This window comes from Theobroma cacao, chromosome 5 (assembly GCF_000208745.1).
Source record: "Theobroma cacao cultivar B97-61/B2 chromosome 5, Criollo_cocoa_genome_V2, whole genome shotgun sequence".
NCBI classification, from domain to species: domain Eukaryota; kingdom Viridiplantae; phylum Streptophyta; class Magnoliopsida; order Malvales; family Malvaceae; genus Theobroma; species Theobroma cacao.
Window position 1 is genome coordinate 4,488,196 of NC_030854.1, and position 21,049 is coordinate 4,509,244.

Here is a 21,049-nt window from a genome sequence, read left to right on the forward strand (position 1 = left end):
TTATCAAAGAAGCTGTTGGTATTTGTTTACTTAGAGACAAAATAGATAATGGACATTTTTTTATTTAAATAAAGAACTTTTTTATAGTAATTTTTAGAAAATATGCATTCCATGTAGTTGATTTAATGCGTAATTATTATAATTATTATATTATTTTTTATTTTTATAATTAAAAAAATAATATCGTAATAAAATAAACTTTTTAACTTTTTTGGGCATATGCATTTATCGTACATATTTTCCTTTAGGTTGAGTTTCAATAATATGTAACTAATAATAACAACAAATATGAAAAGGATCTTCTTACCCAAACAAATTTATAATTGAACAAATAACTCAAATTAATTTGATTATTGTGTTTAAATTAATAACTAGCTTGATACGATCAAATTTGTGAATGATGACGGTCAACCCTTCTTCAAATCATTAATAATTATATTTTCATGCAACATACCAAAATTTAATAAATTTAAATCTAGAATATATTTTTATATAAAAATCAATGATTGTCCATTAAAATTTAATAAATAAATGATAAGATTCATAAATATTTTAATTAACAATTAAAACTAAATATAAGTGAAACAGGATAACAAAAAAACATAACTTATTATATAGATCATTCTATCAACCAATTTGCTCGATGAAGACGTTAAAAACTTTATCTATTTAGTTAAAATGTCATTATGTGTGGGTTTGATTTAATTTAATAAAATAATTATCACTTAAGGAAAGTTTATCTTGATAAGAACTTCAATGTTAATATTTATTTTAATAAAAAATTATCAATTAAAAAAAGTTTTCTTTGATAAGGATTTTAGTTAATGTTAATAAAAAATAAAAAATAAAAAATAATCAATATTTTAATTTAATAAAAAAATATTAATGAATGCCAAAATAATTAAAAATATGTTGTTCACTTTTGAAATTCGTATTTTTACTATTAATAAAGATAATATATGGAAGGAATAAATGCAAAGCAGTGTTTGATGATTATATTATATGGCTTCTGTTTAGCCCACCATTTGCGCTTTGGCATCATCAAAATGCTACGTTTTTCTTTTTTTAAGGTAATTAATAATTAAGTAGGTTATCTTATGGAAAGTGTAAGTTAAGACAAGGCAATTAATAATTAAGTAGACCATTTTCTTTTCACATATTTTATTAATTAAAAATTCCCAAAATGATCTTCTTTTTTTTTATATGAAGGAAATATATTAACTTAAACCATAATTACATCATCTTTGGCAAAATAATACCAAACATATCTCCGAATAAAATGATATTTAAAGCTACACAAAGTTTTCAAAATATTTAAAATGCGCCAAAAATAAGGATTTTGTAGGATATAGCTGCAAATGAATAATAAAATCGTGATTCAGGCAATTGCCTCAAGTGAATCGCATCCATGTGCGAATTTTGATTTATTAAATGCTATTCATGGACTGTTGCAACTCGATTGAGAGATAAAAATTTTTCATATTTATCGAGAATGAAATATGATAGCTGATGATATGGCCAACATTGGTTTTAATTTAGATAGTAGCTTTATTTTGTTTGATGTACCATCTCCAGAAATCAGTTCAAGGGTGTTCAATGATGTATTGGAAGTTTGTTTCCCAAAAATGGTTAGAAATTAATAAAAATTTCCGTTCAAAAGAAAAAAGGTAAAATTTTGACTTCAAAATTATGGGACAAAGGGAATATCAAATTTAAGATAAACAATGTAGAATTTGACTTTCTTGCTATTTTTCTTCTCTAAACTGTGGAAAAACATAAACGTGTTTTGGGGCACTTTATAATTTATTTAAACTTTAGCTTTTCACATGCAAAATGCAAAAAGGAAAGGGCCCTGCCGACTCAAATATATATGGTCAGTGACCAACAGCAACGTGTTCACACTTACTAATAATATAATGGGTTTTCTTAAATAAAAAACCCTACCTATATGTGGAATTTTTTCCTTTTAAATATGAAATCTCTAAACCCAATCTCACCCTCACATTTCCAATCCCTTCGCAAGGGCAGCATCTACCCCCAAACTCCCACACATAATCCTCACCATTAAGGCCACTGAAAATTTGACCTGTACATGGAAACCTTTTATATTATAATAAAGATTTTGTCAATGAATATTTTAAGGACAAAGTGTTACTTACATAAATATACGAAGACTAAATATCATAATTTGATGATAATGTTCAATGTATTAAAGTTGTAATGCTGTTGTTATTAATTATAAATGCTGACGGAAGCTAGCCAATTGGGAACTAATCTAAGTAACAAATTATAAACTCCACATAAAATACTTAAAATAATGAAATAGTATTAATTACTGTTGTTTAGGAAGTAATGGCAGCCGTTGGGCAGTCCATAAATTATCCAGCTGTATCTCTGTCTAGAATGTTTTCCTTTCTCTTCAATACATTTTTTTTATATGGTGGAGCTTTCACTCCAACAAGTTTTGCATGTGCTGCTTCAAGTCAGCATGTAGCTGGGGGGTGCCTTATACTTTGACTAACCTTATATGATTGGGGACTGAATTAGTTTAGAAAAAAGTTCTATTAAATCTGAATCATTTCCTTTATTTATAAAACAAACCTTTTCCTTCCTTAATTTTCCATTTATATTAGGTGAAAATCCAAGTTCATTTCCCCAACCAAGTGTATTAGGTGAGCAAGCTAGATAGACAAATTGTTAATATAGTTGCCATGTCATATTCTAAATGCACCCAAAGTGTAAAATGAACCCCATCTTTCTGGCAATGTATGTCAATTTTAAAGTTTTTATATGCTTTTTTTAAACAAGGACTGACATCTCACCCTTGCATAAATTTCGACTTTTGACTTGACCCAATTCGTTGTTTTTGGTTTATATATTTCATGTAAGAAGCAATATTACCTTTTTCTGGACCTAATTCATGAATTTGTATAAAGATACAAATCATAAATCGTCGACGGTTGATATATAGGTTATAGAAAAATGTAAAAACCCCATGGTGAATGGTATGGTAACTACTTATATAATCACTTACATTTTTTTTCTCTTTAAACAATTAATACTATAAGTACTATCATAATATTATTCATATATATGATCTTAATTAAACTACTTTATACTATTTAGCAGTCTTTTCTAAGGAGTAATAGGAAATGATGAGGTTTAAATAAAAAAGAAAAGAAAAGAAAACGAGTTAGGAGCTAAGTACTTTGATTGCATCAATCCTTTGTTCCTATCTTTGTCTAATTTCCTCTAATTAATTTGGATTTTTTTAGGTGTACTGTTTGTAATCAACATCTTAATTAATTTGAATTAATTGTGTGGTTTGTAAACCATTACTTCAAACACAATCAGATTTATTTTCTTCATTAAATATCTAAAATAATCAACTTTAAAAGCAATTAACTAGTCACAAAATCAAACAAACGAACAAAAAAAATTCATGACTATCTTGCCCCATGATAACAAAACTTGTTTGGAAAAAATCAGCATGTACATCATGCAACTTAAAAGTGAGGGAATGGGTTTTTTTTTTTCCCAAAACAAATATGTTAGCTTGCTTTGAAAACAAAGATTCATCGGATATTTTTGGTTTTGGAAATTTTTATTGAAAACGACATGCAATTTGGATTTCATATAGTAGTAGTTTCTTATGTCAAATCTTTTTTAACAGTTGCAGAAAAAAGCATATTTTGACTTTTTTTTGTAACCTAGCTTAGATAATAAATCTGAGTTCTCTATAAAAGCATATTTTGACTGTTTTTTTACCTTATCTTTTTTTTTTCACTTGTAACTATGCAAGTGGTGTGATATATTAATTAATGTAGATGTCTAATTCTGATTAATTATTATTTTAAAATACTGTTTATAGAAAAATTACATCAGGATGTTCTAAGCATAGAAGAGCCCAGGGGTATTTCGAGCGCGAAAGCGCCTGAGGTGATCCAAGATGGAAGCAACTAGGGGTATTCCAAGCCTGGAAGCGTCGAGGGCGTTTCAAGAGCAAAAGCGCTTAAAGAGCGTTATAAGCAAAAAAACACTTAGAAATAAGCATGGAACAACTATTTGTACGAGAAAATGAAAGTAACTTAGAACAAGTAGCAGAGTTCATGAGTTACTTTCACATTTGGGATGTTCTAAAGAGCTTGGCTTAGTGGTTCAGATATGGAGATAGTTAAGAGTGCTTCCTCTTAACCTTTCTTTGAAGTACATGTGTTTTACTTTTTTATCTTTCTTTGTTTCTTAAGAATACACATGGTGCACTATCAAGTGCCACTACTCCATTATTCAAAACTTACACCCACTACCTAACTACACAGTTATTGTTTTAATATCTCTTAAATGGTTTTTTAACTGCTCTTTCATTATAAGCAAGTTCTCCCATAACTGTCTTTCTAACTATTTTTAAGAAAGTACTCATGTTCAATATAAATATGAGAGCTTTGGAGGTTGGAAGGTAATTAGAAACCCAACAGAGATTATCCTAAAAACTCTCTGTAAACTCTTCCAAGCATTCTTTCCATTGAGCCTTTTTCATTAGTCGTAATCTGTCGTTTTCACTACTTTTTCTCATCCCTCATCACCTACCACCCAAAGCACTTACGTTTCAATAACTACTCAAATCTTCCTCTCTGCTGCCTTTAACGTATTCCGATTCACTCATTACAACACATCCTCTTTCCCTAATCAAAAGAACCCTCTACAACTAACTAAAAAAGAAATTCAAAGCTTTCACCTTATTTATATCACCGTTGAAAGAAATAACTTTTCTTAATTCATTTAAAATTTCTTCTATTGTGATTTTGATATAAAATTATATACTATCAACGTATCAAATAATGTCATCTTATTATAAAAATAAATTTTAAAAATTTAAATTATGTAATTTTTTTTGCAAAATTACACATTCATAATTTAACTGCATATTATCTATTTATTTATTTTAATATAGTCATTTTCAAATTTTAATTATTGTTCATCAAAGGATGTTTACCAAAACCCAAGCTAGTGACCTTCACGTCTTTTTTTCTTTCTTTTTGATACACAAGTTGTGAGAGCTCTTTATTTGATTTAAAAGACTTTTTGTCTCCCTTCTAAGGTTACTGTTACATCATTGTCTTAGACACACTTATTTTGTGATTGAATTCAACGTCGTTCTCTCACTAGTGTTCTAATTAACTCATTAACTTGATGTTTCATGACCACAAACTGACCCCTCTCAATGTTTTAGTTGAACAAATTTAGGTATCAATAATAATGCTCTCAAGCCCTTGATGAGATTATTAACAATAGATACCAAACAAATAAAGCAAATCAAGTTTCAAAAAAGGGTATTTCCACAAGGAGAGATTCCTAATTATGAGAGATTAAGCATAAGATTATAACAATTTAATCAAGAATATTACTATTACTAATAATTACCATAAGTTTTCAAGAACTGCTTGCTATCTGGTAAATGGTGGTAAATATCAGTGTAATCATTCTTCGTGATGCACATGTAGGCAATGATGCTATCCGCAACCTGTCACTTTATTTCTTCTTGGAAATGGGAAGAGATATGGGTGAAATTCATTTTTGAATGAGAATTCAAAGGCAATTAGGAAACAAAAGAATATTGTTTTTTTATGTTTTTTACAGGAATTATATGCTTTAATTTCCTCTAATTAAAATTAAGTTATTCCCCAGGACTAAGGTTCCAGCAATTGTACCTCCCCTGGTACACAGACCCCTTCGATTTCTGTAAACAAATAGGGAGAAATTTGTAACTTAATATAAAGGCATTGCATACGAGAAGCATCTGACCTGTCGGTCACATAGATTAAGACAACTAAAAGGTCATTCCCATATAAATTGCAAAGCTTGGGCCAAGGCCACTCAATCTCCTCTCTCTTTTTTTTTTTTCTTTTTGAAAAAAGAAGATTTTTTAATATTTCCCCTCCACTCCAAGTAAATAGGACATATAATTTGTGATATATCGAGAACATAGATACATACATATAAATCATAAACTAAATCTGATTGGGAAAAGAAAGAAAAACGGGAAAAATGTATTAATCATAGAGTTAAATCACCAAAAAAAATGCACGGTTGAAAACTTGAAAGTAGATTGAGCTTGTTTCAAGCTTAATAATTACTATAAATTAGGTCCCACAAACGGATAAAGATGCATAACCCTAGCCGCCAGTAAATGACGTCATTCACCGGTGGAATACTGTCGGAAGATTAAATTGTAAATTCCACCATTTTTTTTTAACTTCTTTTATACCAGCCGCACATTTGTAGTTGGAAAGTAAACCATTGTAAATTAAAAGAAAAAGAAAAAAAAAAGAGAGAGAACAAATGTTCTGAAAATGGAAATGAGAGTGAGAAATAAAATTAAAAACACAACAACCAGAGAAGAGAGAGCTTATATAAGACATTGTTCTCTCTCTCATTTTCTATCGCTCTTATTTTTTCTTGCTTTTTCAAGTCTCTGCTTCTGTTTTTCTTCCGAATAACAGAAGCAGAAAAAAAAAAAAAAAGAAGCAGTTATCATCAGGATTTTCATTTTTCTTTGTTAGAGTAACGTACATTTCTGAGATGTTTAGATTAAGAAAGTAGAGGGAGTTTTTAGCTTGTGGGTTGCTGCAAAATAGTGGGGGGGTGTTTGAGCCAGTGACTGGCATTTTTCCAGCTTGCTCTACCTCCATTGTTTTGCGTGAACCAGAAGCAAATTCACAAAGAAAGAAACAAAAGAAGGGAAATATTCCATCTCCTTTGTCGAAGAATGTCCTTTATTATTTAAGCAGATCTAGTGGGTTGTTTTCAAGACCTGTGTAAAATCATCTTTCACTCTTGTTCTTAGCTTCCCATTTGGTCCTCCCCTGTTTTTGCTCTGTTTTTTGTTTCCTTCTTTTAACTTGAGAAAGCCAGGAAATGGATCGGCTTTCTTCGACAACCATTCTTCCTGATACATTCCAGGGAACGAGAGATGATTTCTCCATGCAAATGGCAGTGATTTGGGGTCAGATCAAAGCGCCATTGATAGTACCATTGTTGAGACTTACGGTTATCGTTTGTTTGATCATGTCTCTGATGCTTTTCATTGAGAGGGTTTACATGGGCATAGTCATTATGCTGGTCAAGCTCTTCGGTAGAAAACCAGAGAGAAGATACAAAAGGGAACCCATTAAAGATGATGTTGAGTTGGGAAACTCGGCTTATCCCATGGTTCTGGTTCAAATTCCAATGTACAATGAAAGAGAGGTCATTTTCTGTTAGCATTTTCTTTTTCTTTTTCTTTTTAAGTCCAATGTTTAATTGTATACTTTCTTTTTTTATTAATAATGCAGGTCTATCAACTGTCAATTGGGGCAGCATGTGGCCTCTCATGGCCTTCTGATCGGATCATTATTCAAGTCCTTGATGATTCAACTGACCCGACAATTAAGGTACACAAAAACAACCAAATTTTGAAAGAGAAATTGAGTTTTACTAACAAGTGTAGTGAAAATTCTTATGATCTGGGTTGCCTTGTTTTCTTGCATGAAAAATATATTTAAAAAAATGAAGGACTTAGTGGAGTTGGAGTGCCAACGATGGGCCAGCAAAGGCATCAACATCAAATATGAGATAAGAGACAATAGAAACGGCTACAAAGCAGGCGCCCTGAAAGAAGGCATGAAACGAAGCTACGTGAAACATTGTGATTACGTAGTCATTTTCGACGCTGATTTCCAGCCAGAACCTGATTTCCTTTGGCGTACCATTCCTTTCCTTGTTCACAACCCCGAATTAGCTTTGGTTCAAGCTCGTTGGAAATTCGGTAATTCCGCTTAATCACCTGTTAACTACTACCACTACTCGTCGTACTAGTATTAACAAAGCCATCCCTTAATTAGCTTTGACTAAATAAAAACTTGTTTTGTTTCTTACAACCTTAAATTAGATTTCGGTGTGGATTGTGAAACAATCACTGTTAAAACGATTATGTTTTGAGGACTGTCGGTGGGTCTATTAGGGGTATGGTTAGGTGGGTCCCCACCCTCGTGGATCTATCGACGGTCCAGTCCTTGCTGGCTTAACAGAGATTTGGACACGTGCGTGCTTCACATCGGTGCGAAAAGGAGAAGTATAAAAAAGCTGAAAAAGTAGAGAGTGCTATTTCGAGATGTCGTTTTTGGTATTTTGTTTTATTTTAGTTTGTCCGACACTCTTTGGAAGCAAAGAAAATGCACCTGGAATTTGTCATTTTGGTGATTATTTTAACTTCCGGGAACTTGATCCTGCTGTAGAATCCAAGCCATTACCACAACTCTGAGAAAGTTATGAACTAAACTATTCCATGGGCTAAAGAAAATCTTTCTTTCATTTATATTGATTTTCGGTGATAGAAAAAGTGCTCGAATTGCTAACGACAGTCTGGATAATTGGAGCATGACATGCGACCATGTGGCAGTCTTGGTGGGTTAATTTGATGAGTTTTATCTCAGCAAAAGAGGCCCGAAATTGATTTTAAATGGACCCATAAAAGGGTAGCTAAGTAATCTGGTAGACACTTGTCAGCTAGGAAAAAGCTGCAAGCGTCCCTAGTATTTACTTGCTACGGAGGCACTAGGTCTTCGGCGGATCTACCCCTGTATTCTTTCCAATAAATGTTGAAAACTGCCCTGGTAAAGGGCATGTTTGGGCTTAAAGAATTTGCAGAGGGTGGGTTATCTTTGTATTGTACAGAAAAACTTTCTACTCACATTCCCGGCAGCTTGCATGTGCAATATTGCAAGTGGTGGACCTCATGCCTTGCTCATTGTCCATGTGTACTAACCGACGTTTGATTTTAATGGCCCTCTTGATATCATCATGATAATTTGTTGATAAGATATTTTCGCTAATGCCAGCTAAAGGTGCTAAATGGTTTTCCTGCTGTTGTTTCTTTTTCCTTTTATTTCTTACAGTGAATGCTGATGAGTGCTTGATGACAAGAATGCAAGAAATGTCACTAGATTACCATTTCACTGTGGAACAAGAAGTGGGGTCTTCCACTTACGCCTTCTTCGGCTTCAACGGTAATAATAAACAAACCCGTTAAATGGAATTTATTTTAATTTTTTATTTATAAACGAAAAGTTTGAATTTTACTCTTTAAACAAGCAAGAGATACGAATAAATTGTTGAATCAAATGTTGGTGTGTAACTGGATAAATTTTAAATCTAATTTCATATTGGGTTAAACTTGTGTAGGAACTGCTGGAGTGTGGAGAATTGCTGCTTTGAATGAGGCAGGAGGATGGAAAGATAGAACCACAGTGGAGGATATGGACTTGGCAGTCCGAGCTAGTCTAAAAGGCTGGAAATTCCTTTACCTGGGAAGCCTAAAGGTACTGTCCTGAGTTCTATCTATCCAGTAATTTGGATGCATATTCTGAACTCAACTGAAGTCAGACCGATATCAGCTTCGGTTCACGGCTCGAGACATTTCATTTTGTTTGGTCCAATGTTACATTCTACATCTTAACTTCCTTATTTATTTTGTTAATCAATAAGAAAACAAGGCTCAGAATTTTACTGCCTCATCTCTAGGTGAAAAATGAATTGCCTAGTACATTGAAGGCTTATCGCTATCAACAGCACCGTTGGTCTTGTGGTCCTGCCAACCTTTTCAGGAAAATGGTGATGGAGATTATTACAAACAAGGTTAGCTACTTAAACTCATAAATTAAGGAGTTAAATTACTATAAATTTTAATGGCTCGCTCTTTATATTTTGACCCCTTGGTAAAATTTACTGCAGAAAGTTTCCTCATGGAAGAAGGTACATGTAATCTACAGCTTCTTCGTGGTCAGAAAGCTTGTTGCCCACATTGTTACATTCATATTTTACTGCGTTGTATTACCTGCAACTGTTCTGGTACCTGAAGTTGAGGTTCCAAAGTGGGGAGCTGTTTATATTCCTACTATCATTACCATTCTCAACGCAGTTGGAACTCCAAGGTCTGCTTCTTTTGCAGTCTGTTTCCCTTTTTGAGTCCTTTCCCTCCATAGATTTTATTGTTCTCTCATAACTTGAAATAGAATTCTGAATTCATCGTTGGAAAAATCTACAAGTTTGATTATACAGTGCATTAGCTGCTTGATTTTGATAACATAACACAAATTGACGTGTAAATCGACTCTCAAGAAATCAGGTTGCCCTGCTTCTACGAAGGAGCTCCAACAAAGATTGCTTTAATGGTAGAAGAAGACATTAGCTTATAAGCTTATGATTTTGCAAACAATACACTATTCTGCTTTTCTTATGAAATTATTGTTAACTAATCGATTAGAGGTCTAATTAGCTGTTCTTTCCCTCAACTGTTTCCAAGAAAAAACATTAGCCTAATTCACCTAATTAACATTTACTTTACATATTTCTCTTTCAGATCGCTTCACTTATTGGTCTTTTGGATCCTCTTTGAAAATGTCATGTCATTGCATCGGACCAAGGCTACCTTTATTGGCCTCTTAGAGGCTGGTAGAGTGAATGAATGGATTGTCACTGAGAAACTGGGAGATGCTCTCAAGGCTAAAGCAGGCACAAAGGCACCCAGAAAACCTCGTTTCAGGTTTGGAGAAAGGTACAGGCTATCAAATTGAATATGCTATTGCAACCTTGACTTATCATTCAAATTAGCCTTTTTAAGTATTGAGACCAAAAAAACAGTAACAAACTATTATCTTCGTTAGTATCTGATTTAAAACTCTTGTTTTGCGTTTAAATATTGACAGACTCCACTTGTTAGAGCTTTGTGTCGGAGCTTACCTCTTCTTCTGTGGCTGCTATGATGTTGTGTTCGGGAAAAACCACTACTTCATATATCTTTTTGCCCAAGCAGTTGCCTTCTTCATTATGGGATTTGGATATGTTGGCACCATTGTCCCCAACTCTTAGTGCGAGTCCTGAAGTAGTCGTTGGTGTAATTCTTTTGGCCACTAAGTAATCGCCCTCAGCAGGTCTCTCTCTCCTTCAGCAACAGAGTATGTGGCGTTTATAGGGACATTTTCTTGCAATTTTAGTTTCGTATAAAAAGACAGGGATAAAAAACACGGTTATCTTTCGGGTTGAGTATAAGAATTCGAGTATGTTACTCGAAACAAGTTAGTTCTCTTGTGAATATCCAAGAAATTAAGGAAAATACATAACAAATGTTGTAATGGCAATGCGTCATACAGAGAAGATGAGGGGCAAATGAAGGCAGTTTCTGGGTTTAGACACCAGATAGATATAGGGAAGATTTTGGAGTGAATTGTTTGCAATTGTGATCTTTTCTTTTCTTTCTTTCTTTCTTTCTTGTAGCTCTTCTTTTCCCCCTCTTTCCCATTCTGTTGTGGTTGGGATTTGTTTGAGAAGGAATAAAATAATTGGAAAAGTGTAATTTTCAAAGTCGATTTTCCATTCATCTTTGTCTCTCTGCTCCTCTCTCTCTCCACACAACACACACACTGTGTGGAAGCATAGTCCAGAGAAAATGCTGCTATGTATACAACGACCTTTTGTTTGAGAATATATGGTTATGTGATAGATAAAGAATGCAATGAAGGAGCCGACTTCAATGATTTACAATTCTTTGCATGGAAGGGACTGCTTCCATCTTTCCACATGAAACATAGGTCACACGACAAATTAAGACTTTACAATTTTGATCCTTCCACTTTTTAAGTTTGCTCACAATACAAAGTAAGCATTGTATCTTGATACAGCCTGACACTCTTCAAACCATTCTAAGGCCAAATGTTGAAAACAATTCCATTTCCTCTCCGGCAGAAAATTATAGCGAATTAACACCCTTGCTGATTCTTCCTGCGAGAAAAAAGAGCACTGCCTGCCACCCTGAACCTACATATCTGTTGCATAGGTCTCTACTCCCTCAACCAGCTAGCTAAAAAAGTCATAATCAATTCAACCTGAAAGCTTAATATGATACATGAGGTTCCAATTATAATTTTTATTTACTAACACTTCTCTTCCGAGCAGCTAATTCGAAGGATTTCCACTGTTTGCTTGTACACAAGTAACGACCACTTTCAAGTTTCCAACTCAACTTAACATTCCATGGTAAGGATCAGGTGTGGTTTCAGGTTTGGGAGTAGTTGATGTTCAAAGGCAGATGAAATTTTGGTGTATTCAAGTAGCTTCCCCTCAAGGGCCAACGCGATCCAAGTTGCCAACCACTGACATTTATCATGCATCATTTATGATTCGATAAATTAGAGAAGACTTGAAATAAAGTGGAGTGACAGGAATGAATTTATAACCTCAACAACACAAGTTATTAATCCCGGTGGTACCATGCCAGCTTTTGTGTGGTTACATCATGCAACTTATCAACGACTTTGTCTCTCTATGCATGCCCTGGAAAGAAATTAGGATCTTGATTATTAGCCAGAAACAGAAAAACGATCACATTCTGTTGACACTTGACAGCACCTGTGGCTTCTGTTCACCATTCACCTGTGAGAACTGGGCCTACCGCTTTATATCTGCGTTCTCCAATTTATCAGCTAAGTGAAAAGATAGTACGAAACGTTCATTTGACTAATTTTGACTCCTAATGAATCATATTAAAATGGTAAAATATTCTATTGTAAGATTCTACTAATGATAACGTGTTAAAATGAAAAATTATATGGCAAAATTTAACTGCAAGTGAAATTTGTTGATGTGAAATAATTTGATGTAATCATTTCTTACCAGTACCAGGTAATAAACTCGCAAGCACAAGATAAAACAAGTGAGACTTCTCTACTTGTTGGGTCATCACAGGTAGAAATGGGCTTCTTTTCATGAAGCATATGGAGGGCTTACGGGGATTTTGATGGGCTTACTTGGGTTACGTCTTTAACTTGCTCTAAGTTTTTGGCCCAAGTGTTTAATCAAACCCCTTTTCTCGGTCCATTTAATCAAACCCTTCAAAAGGGTTCTCTTAGAGAGTCAAAACCGTAACCAGTTTCATTGCAAAACTCAAACATGGCAGCAAAGCGCGTCACTCTTCTCTCCAAATTCTCCTGCAATTCCCAGAAGAAACTCCGAACTTCCCTCTCTCTCTGCACGCTCTCCTCACCAGACAAAACCCAAACCAATGAAGCCCCAACAGCCAACACCAACAACGAAAATGAAAGCTTTATGCATAACCATGAATGCCATCAACATATTCAAAACCTTTCAGCTTTTCTCCAACAGGGCCAAACCCAAGCTGCTCAAAACCTCACAAAATCTCTTCTTTTCTCAAAATCGCCATTTGCTTCACCATCTGATCTCTTCACTCTCTTCTCTCTTACCTCACCTTCTTTAAAACTCATTTTTTCAAATATTCTCTTCTCCTTATTAGCAGAATCCAAAATGCACAGTGAAGCCCTGGAGTTATATAAAGCTATGAGGAAAGAAGGTATGCAACCTTCTATAACTTCTCTTAACTTGTTGCTTGAATCTTTAGTGTCTTTGAATAAGTTTGATAAAACCATTAATTTGTTTGAGGAAATAAATGAGTCTGGTTTTAGACCGAATAAATTTATGTATGGAAAAGCTGTTCAAGCTGCAGTAAAATTAGGGGATTTGAAAAGGGCTAATGAGTATGTGCATTCTATGAAGAAAAAAGGGGTGAGTCCAAGTTTGTTTATGTATAATGCTTTGATTGGTGGGGTTTGTAAAGAGAAGAGAATTAGGGATGCAGAGAAACTGTTTCATGAGATGCTTGAGAGAAAGTTGGTGGCAAGTGTGGTTACTTATAATACACTTATTGATGGGTATTGTAAGGTTGGGGAGTTGGAGAAAGCGTTTGATTTAAAAGAGAGGATGGTAAGAGAGAATGTGGAGCCTAACCTTGTCACTTTCAATATATTGGTTGGTGGGCTTTGTCGTGCCCATAGGATGGAGGACGCGAAACAGGTTTTGAAGGAAATGGAAGCTCAAGGGTTTGCTCCTGATGGGTTTACTTGCAGTATACTTTTTGATGGGTTTTTGAGGAGTGGAAATGTTGAAAGTGCATTGGCTTTGTATGAAGAAGTGAGTGGGAAAGGAGTTGGAATCAATAGATATATGTTAAGTAACTGGTTGAATTATTTATGCAAGGAAGGGAAAGTTGAAAAGGCGGAAAAGTTTTTGCAGAAAGAAATTGAAAAAGGGTTTGTGCCGAATGAGGTGGTATATAATACCATTGTGAATGGATATTGTCGGATTAGTAACATGAACAAAGCCATTTCAATGGTTGAGCATATGGAGAAGTTGGGGTTGAGGCCGGATTGTGTTACTTTCAATTCTTTGATTGACAAATTTTGTGAAATGAAAGAGGTGGAATATGCTGAAGAATGGGTAAAAATGATGAGAGAGAAGGGTGTTTTACCGAATGTTGAGACATACAACATCCTAATTAATGGTTATGGGCAACTGTGCCTATTGGATAGGTGTTTTGCGATTATAGAAGAAATGGAAAATCGTGGGATTAAGCCAAATGTCGTAAGTTATGGTTCAATTATAAATTATTTATGCAAGGATGGTAAGCTTCTCGAAGCTGAAATAACCTTCAGGGATATGGTAAGTAGAGGGGTATTGCCTAATGTGCTAATATATAACATGCTCATTGCTGGTAATTGCACAGCAGGAAAGTTGAAAGATGCTTTCAGGTACTTTGATGAAATGGCGAAAGGTGAAACAAGACCAACAATTGTAACATACAACACACTCATCAATGGGCTGTGCAAAAAGGGAAGGGTAACTGAAGCTGAAGATTTGCTTTCCCAAATTTCAAGTAGTGGGTGTACTCCTGATGTCATCACCTACAACACCTTGATATCAGGGTATTCTAATGAGGGAAATGCTCATAAATGTCTGGAATTGTATGAGAACATGAAGAATTTGGGTATAAAGCCTACTTTGAATACATATTGTCCTCTCATTAATGTATGCTGCAAGGAAGGTATAGAGCTTGTACAAAGACTGGTTTGTGAAATGTCAGAGATGCATTTGACTCCTGATCGACTTATATACAATATACTGATTCACTTGTATGCAGAGCATGGAGATGTTCAGGCATTTGCTTTGCATCATGAGATGGTAGAACAAGGAATTTGTTCCGACAAAATGACGTACAATAGCTTGATTCTGGGGCACTTCAGAAGGGGAAACTTGTCGGAAATAAAGAATCTTGTTAGTGATATGAAGGTCAAGGGATTGGTTCCTAAAGCTGATACCTATGACCTACTGATTAGAGGATATTGTGAACAGAAGGATTTCATTGGAGCATATCTTTGGTATAGAGAAATGCTTGAGAATCATTTCCTTCCACGTTTCACTACTTGTAATAAACTTCTGACTGGCCTTACAGAGCAGGGAAGGTTGCAAGAAGCCCAGATTATCTGCTCAGAAATGAAGGTTAAAGGAATGGATGATTGGAGCTTTGGTGAAGACCTATCTGCTGTTGTGAAAATGTAATTGAGGAGAAATACCTGGTTAGATCCGGTTCTTTGTGAAGCAATATATTCACAGTTAAAGAGACAGGTATCCAATATTCTCTACCATTGTCTGGATTCATGTTCCTGTGAAACTGATTTCTTTCTTTATAGTGATCGGCTTGTTGTTCTAAATGACAGAAGGTGGACACTAAATGACCTCACAAAGGAAGGCTGGTTAGTGCCCCTGCAAGGTCAGTGCATGGAAGGAGCGCTGAACGAGTGAAGGTTGAGAAGGATGGCTATGTTCAAGTGGTTAATAAGCACTGTGAATGTTTTGCTAGGTAATATTTCCTGTGTATAAGCTTCTAGCCTGAAAATCGATATTCATAGAAAGCCAAAGATGTTTCATATGTATAGTTAGTCTCTTCTAACCAATGGGCTTGGGATGCCGCTGTTATCAAAGTACTATTGCAACATATTTTACAATATTAGAAATATCAAGGCGCATGTAACAAAGAAGCAGGATATCATATCGAGTTATTACAAGTGTCGTAGCCTACTTTGATCAAAGAAAAAAAAAAAATCGTGAACAATCGGTTTATACTACGTACCTGGGCCTATGAATTTTCCTTAATGAGCTGAAGACATTATTTTATATCTCAACCCAATACTCCTCTCCTCTCTCCAACTGAGCCTTGGACTCTTGACTTATGTGGAGTATATACACATAAAAAAAATTAAAAAGATGTTATTTTTATTAATAAAATTAAAAAAAATATGACATATATTAAAAAGATAAGTTTTTTTAAATATAAATTCTCAACATGATCTATAACAGTGCAGAAGAGTTAGGCAAAACAGAAGGGCAAAAGCATGAATCTTTAATCTTTTACACTTTCTTTTTCATTTTTTATTTCACTTTGAAGTTTCGGCCCAAAACCAAAACAAAGTATGGTGTGGTGCTTGACGGGTTACATGAATGTTCACAATAAAATATATCATCGTGCAATACTCACCATTTAAAAATAAATCAAATAATACATTTTTGATAATTGCTCAAATACGATTATTAGTATTTGCATATTAGACACATTGACTAACTCTCAAAACTGACTCGAGCGTACACGGAGGGGTTTCTTTCTTCAAATGTTGAATCAAAATGTCCAGTTTTTGACAAATGACCTAGGTTCATGATTAAATTATAATTAGAATAGGATAGAATGTAATGTAATGTAATTTATATTTCAGAAAAAATTATAATTAGAACAGAATGTAATGTAATTTAGAATCCAATTCAATGAAAGATTGACCAATATGAGATTAGAGGCAATTATGTGCTTTGCAACAAGTGTAACATCAACAGTTTTGACACATCGACCACCTCAACAGCCAGCATGTCTAACTGAAATTTATTTTTGACCTAACGAGAACCCTAGACAACCTTGTGCTTCCAACCTCTTTACAATGACCTCAGGTCAGGTCACTCTTCATGCCCTCGTGGAATGAGGCTCTGCCCCAAGTATGTGACTTGCTACAACTATGTCTCGGATGACCCGAGTACATTATTGCTGGTCGCATCCTGGTAATCCCAAGCATGGACCTTGGTCCCTAGTCTCCAAACCTTCATGACTAGCAACCAGCATGTTAAAGTTAAGCTGAGTCAATGCACCTCGTTTTCGAGTTCAGATCAAGTTCCCTGAACTTGAAATTGATGATAAAATACAGAGTGTATATATCTTCTTATATCGAGAGAAATTGTATATATCTGAAACTCGAATAAAATCAGCACAATTAAGTCCAGTAATTGGTAGCATTCACTACATAAATAACCCCAAACTTCCTTCCCCGCTGGATCAATTCCCTCATTCTCTTCCCAGTGCTATGTTACACTGCTAGAAAGTACACAAAAGGGTATGCGACTAAAAGCCTATCAACAATGCAGGAAGAACAAACCTCGTGTTAACTCCTCATCAAAGGTTAAGCACACATTCTAATTAAAAAGCATTTGAAACAGAGAAAAATAAAAAGCCTACTGCTCTAACCAATTGAAACCTGTCGAGTTGCATAGTTAATTCACTCTTTCTTTTTACCTCACAAAGTCACAAAGAAAATCGTTGATACTTGTGCATCACCACTCACCAACAATACACAACAACGTAAACACTCGAATTATTTCCAAAGAGAGAGAATTCCAAAAAAACATCTAACGAAAAGATTCATACAAAATCTCATAAATATCCTTCTATTGCGAACATTCATCAAAAGATTTCTCAGATTCTGGCTCTTTTTTATAAACAAAACAAAAACTACCCAAGGACCGCGTTTAAGGAATAACAAGAAAGTCCCCAGTGTCCAATCTCACCAAAATCAGAGCACTTTGAGAATGTCTTCAGCCCCGCTGAAAGTAAAAGCACCACCTTCCTCCAAATTAAGAACCTTAACGACTCCATTTTCAGCCAAAAGCGCGTATCTTCGGGAGCGGACTCCGAGCCCAACGGGCTTATCACTCAAATCCAATTCACACCCAATTTTCTTCGTGAACTCCCCATTCCCATCAGATAACAACAGAACCTCGTCGTTAATCCCCAGATTCTCCTTCCACGCACGCATCACAAACGAGTCGTTCACCGACACGCAGGCAATGGTATCGACCCCTTTGGCTTTGAGCTCCCCCGATTTTTCGACGAAGCCCGGGAGGTGCTTTTGGGAACAGGTGGGAGTGAAAGCGCCCGGAACGGCGAAGAGGACGACTTTTTTGCCAGCGGTTAGGGAGGAGACTGAGGTGGTTTGGAGTTCTCCGTCGGCGTCGAAGTAGGAGAGGGTTGCGTCGGGAAGCTTGTCTCCGACGGAGATTGAGGCGGAGATTTGTGTTGTTTTGGTGGAAAAGGAAATGGGTTTTGAAGGGCGGCGGTGGAGGTTGAGGGAACGGGGAGAAAAGGAGAGTTTCGAGGAAAAGGATTTAGGGTAAAGTTTGGTGGTGGTAGCGGAAAAAGAGAGGACGGTTGGCGAGAGAAACCTTGAGACTGTTAAGGAAGCTGCCATTGTTAATGGAAGTATAAAGAGAGAAGAGCGAATAAAAGATTGAGGTTTGTGTGGGCGTTTTGGTTTGGAGGTGGGATTCCTTTTTTTGGAAGAGGGCGGAGGGAACAAAGGAAGTCACGTGAGAAGAAGAGGGTCAGTGATTATTTCTTTGTTGGGAGGTTGCCAGGTTTGATGATAATGTTTTCCTTTTTCTTTTTTTTTTTTTCTTCGTAGGAGGAACTGTGTCCGGTAACTAGGGAAGGGAATATACATGGAAACAAGACTTAAAAAATTTAGTAGTAACTGTATTACTTATTTTCTTGATAAATTAGCAATGTGATTTTTAAAAGGTTGTAAATGGAAATTTACCATAGATTAGGTGTCATTGAGCAAGATATATAATTACAAAATTAAAAAGAAGCGAGCAATTACGAGTTGGTTAAATGATTCTGCGGTGGGCAAAATTGGAATTTAATCCTAGGCTCTGAAATATTTTTTACATTAACAAAGAAAAAGTGTACTACCTATTAACATTGTTATATATATAAAATCTTTCACGGAGCACTTCCCTATAGTGTTGCTGTTAGCCGGGGCAGACATTAATTAACATCTTTGAATTTGGCTCATTTATCAAATTATACTTCAAGTAGGTTGATACTTGAACCTTGAATATTTTAATTGTGAGCACCCAGACGTGGCCTGCTGAATGATAAAGACTAAACAATTTTTAATCTTAAACGCAGGAGAAAACAAATTGACAAATTGATGTGCATCCCATTCCCATATGCCAGGGCCGCCTAGCAACCTTTCAAAGCAGCGTAATTACACTTTTACACCAGTCACATGACCTTCACCTGTCAGTTAAGGCTCCTGAGAACCTGGACCAGCGTGATTACACTTTTACACCAGTCACTTTTTTATAATCAACCTGAATTATAAAAAAGCTCTACATATAAAGCCAAATGAAACAATTACTCAAAAACAAATTTTAATGCTTATAATCAGTAACATTTATCAAAAAGAATTTTATTATACATAATAAGCAACGTAATTTTTAACTTATAATTTTTAATATAATAATAGCTTCAATGGGATCAATCTATAAGAGAAAAAGGTCGATGAAAATTTCCTAAGCTCGAGAAGACTCTAAGATATTTTACATGAATCAACTTAACTTTTTCCATTAACTTATAAAATATTTAAACAATGAAAAACCCTACAAAAACTTTTCAACCTTACTTAAAAAGGAAGCCTAGTCAACCCACGCGTAGCCGTGGCCCAAGTGCTTTAGTGTGCATCGGCATTTTGTTCCGAATTAGGAGCCCTGATATTGGGCTGGGCCGTCCATGTTGAGCTGATCCCCGTAAGATGTAAAACTTCCTGCGCAGACAGTTGCTTCCTTGCTTCTGGAATTGTACGGTAGAATTACTCGAAATAAAAAAATCAATTAACACTAGGGAAAATTTGACATTAGTGGAAAAATATTGTGACAGTGTGCTACTATATAACAGCCTCCTTACGATGTAACGACAACATTGTTGTCTGCCTAAAGGCCCAAAGGGTTTTTTAATCAGGAATGGGGCCTTGAATGCATCGATATGTTAGAAAAGCAAGGTCGCAAAATAGCTTGCTAACGGCCTGTACCAACAAAGCTTCAAACTTCAAGGAGTTCGATCACTTCAAAATGATCAACAATCCTATCAATTATATAATATTGATTGGGTGCCATACGGACTCACTAAAAGGCATACATATCTTGGCATGGAATCTGCTAAATTGTTGACAAACGAGAGGAAGTCATGTGAGTTTTGAATACTAGTAGTACAAAAGTATATGCCTGATTGATTCTCTTTTGCAGTAGTAGTAGTAGCAGCAGTAGGTGCCCAGGGTTAGGTGAGCTCATGTGAATGATTCGGGGCATAAATTAGAACGGGGACAAAAAAGCTTCTTGCTCCCAAGTTATGAAGTAATTTTCACGCTTTTTAGTTCAAAAGTGCAACATGAAACAATGCAGCACCTTGCGCGAAAAAGACACCCACGCTTACAATAGGAGGCCAAAAATTTTCAGCCATAAGTTCGCAACATTATTAATTACAATATTTTGGGTCCAAATATTTGACATCAGATTAATAATTAAAAGCACAATTACGAACTATAATGTGAAAAGAAAAAAGAAATCAGACATGGTAACCGAATTATAAGCTATTATTATACTTGAATTCGAATGGAAAGAGAAATGTGGAAGTGATTAAGACCCATCAACCAAAAACAAATGCAGATGTAGACAGTAACGATTGTAGTATCGCCGCTGACAGGTTCATCGTCATCGAACATGTGGGAATACATAAAACAATAAAAAAAAAATATAAAAATTTTAAGAGCTGAATGCCAAAACAAACAATTAACCTACTGGATTTTTTTCCTCCTTTTGATAAATAATTGACTTTATTGGATGGCATTAATCTACTTTTATCTTTTATTAAAGAAAAATTCATGTTTTCGAATCAAAAATGATTATTAATTCTAACTATAGGAAGACTTTGCTTTGTGATTCGTAATGCTCAGATCCAGAAAAGTGATAAACAAATAAACTTCGAATCGTGCAGTTATTTTTGTCGGCTCAGAAA

At 35.0% G+C, this 21,049-nt stretch overlaps 3 protein-coding genes across 4 annotated transcripts; 2 read left to right on the forward strand and 1 right to left on the reverse strand.

Moving 5' to 3' along the window:
• LOC18598147 (glucomannan 4-beta-mannosyltransferase 9) lies at positions 6,327 to 11,421 on the forward strand. The gene is made up of 9 exons (XM_007027538.2): positions 6,327 to 7,245; positions 7,332 to 7,430; positions 7,552 to 7,804; positions 8,934 to 9,044; positions 9,220 to 9,356; positions 9,559 to 9,672; positions 9,769 to 9,968; positions 10,397 to 10,591; positions 10,743 to 11,421. Exons 1-9 carry the CDS (start codon positions 6,916 to 6,918, stop codon positions 10,903 to 10,905), a joined length of 1,602 nt encoding a protein of 533 aa, XP_007027600.2. The 5' UTR covers positions 6,327 to 6,915; the 3' UTR covers positions 10,906 to 11,421.
• Positions 12,960 to 15,947, forward strand: LOC18598148 (pentatricopeptide repeat-containing protein At5g12100, mitochondrial). Of its 2 annotated transcripts, none has more exons than XM_007027542.2 (2): positions 12,960 to 15,507; positions 15,573 to 15,947. In XM_007027542.2, exon 1 carries the CDS (start codon positions 12,982 to 12,984, stop codon positions 15,439 to 15,441), a length of 2,460 nt encoding a protein of 819 aa, XP_007027604.2. In that variant the 5' UTR covers positions 12,960 to 12,981; the 3' UTR covers positions 15,442 to 15,507; positions 15,573 to 15,947. The 2 variants fall into 2 exon arrangements, with proteins under 2 accessions (XP_007027604.2, XP_007027605.2); XM_007027543.2 differs by having other exon boundaries at positions 15,600 to 15,947.
• LOC18598149 (peroxiredoxin-2E, chloroplastic) lies at positions 17,440 to 18,590 on the reverse strand. Its single transcript, XM_018122291.1, has one exon. It carries the CDS (start codon positions 18,441 to 18,443, stop codon positions 17,769 to 17,771), a length of 675 nt encoding a protein of 224 aa, XP_017977780.1. The 5' UTR covers positions 18,444 to 18,590; the 3' UTR covers positions 17,440 to 17,768.

Bases quoted from the DNA above. Each gene is read 5' to 3' on its own strand.
- LOC18598148 (XM_007027542.2), top strand. From the start codon at position 12,982: ATGGCAGCAAAGCGCGTCACTCTTCTCTCCAAATTCTCCTGCAATTCC.
- LOC18598149 (XM_018122291.1), bottom strand. From the start codon at position 18,443: ATGGCAGCTTCCTTAACAGTCTCAAGGTTTCTCTCGCCAACCGTCCTC.
- LOC18598147 (XM_007027538.2), top strand. From the start codon at position 6,916: ATGGATCGGCTTTCTTCGACAACCATTCTTCCTGATACATTCCAGGGA. The intron at 9,673-9,768 runs GTTAGCTACTTA...AATTTACTGCAG, and splicing joins TGGAGATTATTACAAACAAG to AAAGTTTCCTCATGGAAGAA. The intron at 9,969-10,396 runs GTCTGCTTCTTT...TTTCTCTTTCAG, and splicing joins AACGCAGTTGGAACTCCAAG to ATCGCTTCACTTATTGGTCT.